The sequence below is a fragment of the Bidens hawaiensis genome, unplaced genomic scaffold, assembly GCF_021521415.1.
Source record: "Bidens hawaiensis isolate Kalapana, Puna unplaced genomic scaffold, B.hawaiensis_p1.1 tig00046040_1, whole genome shotgun sequence".
In the NCBI taxonomy this organism is placed as follows: domain Eukaryota; kingdom Viridiplantae; phylum Streptophyta; class Magnoliopsida; order Asterales; family Asteraceae; genus Bidens; species Bidens hawaiensis.
The window spans coordinates 1-5,581 of record NW_027498193.1 but is presented as its reverse complement, the minus strand read 5'-3'; the positions used below and the strand labels follow the sequence as shown (position 1 = coordinate 5,581).

At 39.1% G+C, this 5,581-nt stretch overlaps 1 protein-coding gene across 1 annotated transcript; it reads right to left on the bottom strand.

Moving 5' to 3' along the window:
• Nucleotides 1-201: 201 nt before the first annotated feature.
• Nucleotides 202-630, bottom strand: LOC143596093 (uncharacterized). The gene has a single exon (XM_077074952.1). It carries the CDS (start codon nucleotides 628-630, stop codon nucleotides 202-204), a length of 429 nt encoding a protein of 142 aa, XP_076931067.1.
• Between the last annotated feature and the right edge of the window lie 4,951 nt (nucleotides 631-5,581).

Sequence of the window (5,581 nt, the reverse complement as noted above, 5' to 3'; positions counted from 1 at the left end):
TAACGCATGTAGTTCATTAAAAGCCAATTATCGTGTAAGAGCGGTGGTCTTCAGTCCATGGTATTCTTCACGAAGACCTAAAATCACAAGCATCACAATGTCTTTTTCTTTCATCGGTTCGCCGATATTGGCGAGTGCAATCGCATATTCTTGAGCCCTAGTTAGATAAGCAGAAGTCGTCTCATCATTCTTCATCTCGATTCAAAGAAGTTGGGTCTTCAAAATGTATTCTCTGGAAGCCGTATGAGGAGCATAGGTGCGTTCCAAACACTGCCAAAGATCCGGGGATGTCGAACCCTGAACATGCTGGAAGGCGCTTTCAGAGATTGTGGAAAGCAAAAGGATGCAAATATGAGCATCATAGGAGACCCAAATAGCATGCTGGGGATTGGGTTGAATCTGTTGTACGGGGGCGTCTTCCTTGTCTTTCCTAGAAGAGGATGTAACCGAGATAGAGGGTGAAGGAGATGGAATTGTGCCATCTATGTAGCCAAACAAATTATTGGTTATTAAGAATGGCTGAATCATAGTCTTCCAAAAACCATAACTGGGCGGAGACAAGGTAAATCCAAACTTGTGAGAGTTATGAATTGTCTTTTCGGATTGAGAGAATGCCACCAGATCAGTCATTGTAGGGACTGATTAAATTCAGCAAAGAAAAAAAAAAGAAGGTTGAGGTATGCAGGAAGATCGTTGATTGAAGGGTTATTGCTGGGTGGTTGGTGATGGCAAAATTAGGGTTGACCTAGCTGTGATCTCAAGTTAAACTTGTAAAACAGAATTGTATATTATTGTGATTGTAATCTGTACATTAAGAGAGTATATAATAGAATATAATATTACACTCTAGACCCTCTAATATAATATAATAATAAATTATGTCTAATAGTTTTGGTAAAAATGGGCCATTTTATAATTATATTGGTTTGGTTTGGGTCAACTCGGGTGGATCGAAAGGTTTGTCAAAATGTGACATAAGATGCAACACTGCATCGGTCAGCATGTTTGTAATTCTTTGTTAACCATGGTTTCACCATGTACAATTAAAAAAAAAAAACATTTTAGCAATTGTCTAAATCAAACTCAAGGCTTCATAAGTTTAAATCTTTAAAGTCAAAAGTTGACTGTTATTACAGGGATCCTAATTGCATTGACTTTCTTGTGTATTCATCCTTAGGCCTGCACAAGGGATGGGAAAATTCGGTACTGGTACCGAAAGGTACCGATTTGGTACCGTCAGTATCAAATCGGTACCAAAGTTTTGAGTTTTGGTATCGGGACCGGGACCGGGACCCGTACCGGTATTTCCTGATTTTTTTACCTTTGGTACCGGTACCGAACCGAGGAGCATTTGGAGTACAAATGCTCTGCACTTTCTATGATAAGCAATGCGGAATAGAAAAGACTGATTACATCTGGAAGTTCAACATTGCAACATCTTACTGTGCCATAAACAAGAACAGAGAAGCTCTTGCTAAGGTTTGAATAGTTTTTTTATTCTTTAAATTAGGTTTTCATAAATTTTGTGAAACCTTTGCTGAAATAATTTTATAAATGAGAATAGAGCAACTCTTTCTCTTTGTGTGTGTGTGTTTTTCTATTATTTTAAATTTAATTAATAAAACCATTGCTAAAGAGAAGTTATTTCCTTTATTTACTTTTTTATTTGTGATGAAGTGGCTTAGCGTTCTAAAACTCGGTTTATAAACGAACAGAATGCACTGGCTGGGTTTGTGAACGAGCCAATTTTGAGTGAATTTTTTTTTTTGAATTTTTCTCAAACAATCTTTTAAAATTTGACTTTGTAGGGTCAAATGGGATTTTTGGTCAACATTATTTTTGTCAGAGTTCGCTTTCTACACCTTGTTGACTTTATATGGGTCAACATGGCTGTCAAAGGTTGACTGGTCATTCTCCAAATTGATTATTATTCTCACTCTATTCTTTGGTCAAATATAAGAAGTCAAAATTTCTGACTTTTGTGTTCAATTTGGTCATTGATGTCAAAGCTTAGCTTGCCATTATACAAACTGTTTGTTGTTCTTACTCTATCTTTTGGAATATTAGAATGAGGTTAACAAATCCTGGTTATTTTGACTCTATGTTGAATTCGGTCATTGACACAGGTAACGCCGCATTCGATGCATGGAAACGCAATCCGAAGCCCGTACACGTGCAACTCAGCATTGGTTCGCATGTAACGGACACGTTATTGGTGCCCCGTACTATTACAATTTTTTAGTTTGGACTGTTGGTGTTGGGGACCCAGTTGCTACTACACTAGCCATAGTGATGTGAATTGTGAATATAATCTGTGGATTAGTATGGTTGCAAGTCAAATATGTCCATAAAGATTGAGGTCAAGCATGTACTTTTTTGCCTCACTACTCCTAATGAGAGTTTTCTGCGTATTGTATGTACGTTTATGCTTTTAATTGCATAATGAGTTCATGTATTTTACTACAACCAACAACTGTTTTTGATGTGTTGTTTTAGTTACTTTGCGCTAGTGGTGCACAAATCGGGTTTTTTTAAAACCCGGAACCAGGTAGGAACCGGTTTTTTAAGAACCGGGTACAAAATGGAACCGGTTTTTTAAGAACCGGGTACAAAATGGAACCGGTTCCTGCCAGGAATCGGGTAGGAACCGGACCCGACCCGACCCGACCCGGTAGGCAAATATCATGAACCAGTGGAACCGGGTAGGGTAGGAACTGGGTCCGGTTTATACCCGAAAACCGGTTCCAACGGGTTTTCCTAGTTTAAATTATTTTTGACTGTTGGAAATCGGTTCCAACGGCTATTTTACCGTTTAGACCGTTGGAACTGGTTTTGAATGTTTATACCCACCCCCACTTACTATACATATATACGTTACTAGGTTTAGAACTTGTTAACCAACTCCCCTAATTTGTTAAACACTTCAATTTCTTGTTAAACCTCTTGTTAAACCACTTACCATTACCAATGGCAACCAACGACGAAGTTATGGTTATCAACACCCCCGAGATGCATGTGCGGATGATTTAAAAGTTAGTTTAAGTGTTTAAGACAAGTTTTTTATTTAACACAAACAAATAACACTTTAAAAAACTTGTTACATTAATTAATTGATTCGTGTTACATAATACATAAATGATTAGAACAAATACAAAAATGATTAGAACAAATACAAAAAATACAAATTAAAATTAGTCGAGTTCTACGGTTTCGTCTTCTTCACCCGAAGATTCTTCTTCCATCTCTTGAATTGGACATTCAAGTGGTATTTCGTCTTCAAAGTTTGCCTTGTCTTGTATACGATCCACCGCGTCCAAATGATCCTTTAGGCAAATGCACATCTCTAAGGACTCGGGAGTGAGTTTGGTTTTTCGCATCGATAATATCCTTCCACTAAGTGAAAAAACCGATCCTGAAGCAATCGTTGAAGCTTGGATGCTTAGCAAGTCACAAGACATGGCGGAAAGAATAGGAAATTCGTTTTGCTTTCCTTTCCACCATGCCAAAATGTCAAGGTTGTGAACGTCCTCGACCGTTGCACCTTCTACATAGTTTGCTCTACTATATCGGCCAAGTTCACTAGTTGGTGTGTTACCCCTTTGCCGCTTAGCCACTGACTCACGAACCGCATTCATCATGTTTATAAGCTTGTCCTTGCATGGCTTACTTGATGTTGCTTACCTCACAAAAGTCGACTTTGAGCTTGGACCACATATTTTGAAGTAATGGTCATAGATTTCTTGAAGGGATTTGTTGAAAGAATCCTTTGCTTCTGTCGACGCCATCAGATCGATCTCATGTGCACCCATGTTGTCATATATTTCCTCGATCAACGCCTCAACCCCGACAACATCTATGTAGGGGTTTAAAGCCGCGGTACAAGTAAAACACGGGTGGTATTCCTTCAAAATATTTTAGGAACTTCTTCATTGGGTCAACAATGTTTTCGAAAAGGTCATTTTTGTTTTCAAAGTCTTTGAAATTCAAGGAGATGTTGTATAATTCTTGCAAAACCCAACAACTAGTAGGATAGTAAACCCCCGACAATTTAGTTGTTGCGGTTTTAAAAACATCAAGATACTCCAAGAAGTAACCGATATTATCCCAAGCACCGTTTGGAAACATATCGGCTTCGCAACGATCCACAAGCATTCTATGAAACGCTTATATAGTTTGTTTTTGGGAAAAAGCACAAGCGAGCATATTACAAGTCGAGTTCAACGGGTTGGAACGTCCTAGTTCGGCCCCAAATACTTTCTATCTACCGACTTGCAATAGTTTTTGTATTCAAGATGTCTTCTTTTTCCACTTTTGAAAATATCTTGTAACATCAACCTAAATAATCTCAAACCGCCCTCCATGGTTTCGTTGTCAAGACCATATTGAACAACCAAATTGATAATATGGGCAACACATCGAGTATGAAAAAACTTTCCATAGCAAAGTGGTGTATATTTTATATATAACCTGTCTACCGCTTTTGTATTGTTAGATGCGTTATTAAACGACATTGAAAATTTTTTTTTCCTCAAGTTAAAAGTGGTTATTACCTCATCCAAAATTTCAAACAATTTTTTCGTCGGTATGTGGAAACGGAAAGTTTTCAAACACGATGGTGCGTTTCATCATTTTCCAAGATACCGGATCGATCCAATGCGCGGTCACACAAAGGTACGATTTCGGTAACCCATGGGGTGCTGACCAAACATCGCTAGTTAAGTTGACACCCGTTTGTAAAGTGTCAAAAAAATCAATCAAATCTTTTTTGGCACATTCCCACAACTTTAGACAATGACGTCGAAGAGTGGTACGACTTACATGGGTGTAGCGCGGTTGAAGAGTCTCTCTAATAAAGGCCGTCAATTGAGGGTTGTCGAAGTGGTTAAACGGCAAACTTTGTTGAATCACGAACTTCGCCATCCTATCGTGAACCGCTTTAACGTTGTAACGAAATATTGCCCCATCATTACCCAATTCGGCTTGGACCGTGGCGGGAACTTCTTTCAACGCCTTGCAAAATTTCTTCTCGATTGCTTCTTTAAAGTAGAGTTCGAATCATGCTTTAAATAAGTGCCACACAATTTGCAACGAGCGTTAATGTCTCCATTAAGCAACTCAACCAAATTCCAATTCCGCCACACTTTTTCGTTGCGGTTATGAGGGAGGATCTTTGCAACTCCGACGTCATGTTCGGCACGAACCGGGTCAATAAACACGGAGTCGGTAGCCGCCGCCTTTCTTTTGCCCTTGTTTTGGCTTGCCATAACAACTAGTTATCGAGTGGTGGTGGAATGGAAGTGAAAAAAATTGGAGTGTAAAGTGTAAACCGATAAGTTTTCTTGATGTTTTTGAATATTACCGACTGAACCAGTTACAATGGCTTTTTTTAGGAAAAAATCAAGCGGAACCGGTTATTTCGGGTAGGAACCGAAATCAGGTTGGAACCGGTTCCGGGTAGGAACCGTTTTTTTGTTAAATACATGGGTCCAGGTAGGGTTATCCGGGTATTATAATACCCTAACCGGGTATGGGGTATACCGGGTACGAACCGGTGTCGGTTCCACCGGTTTGGGTTCGGAAC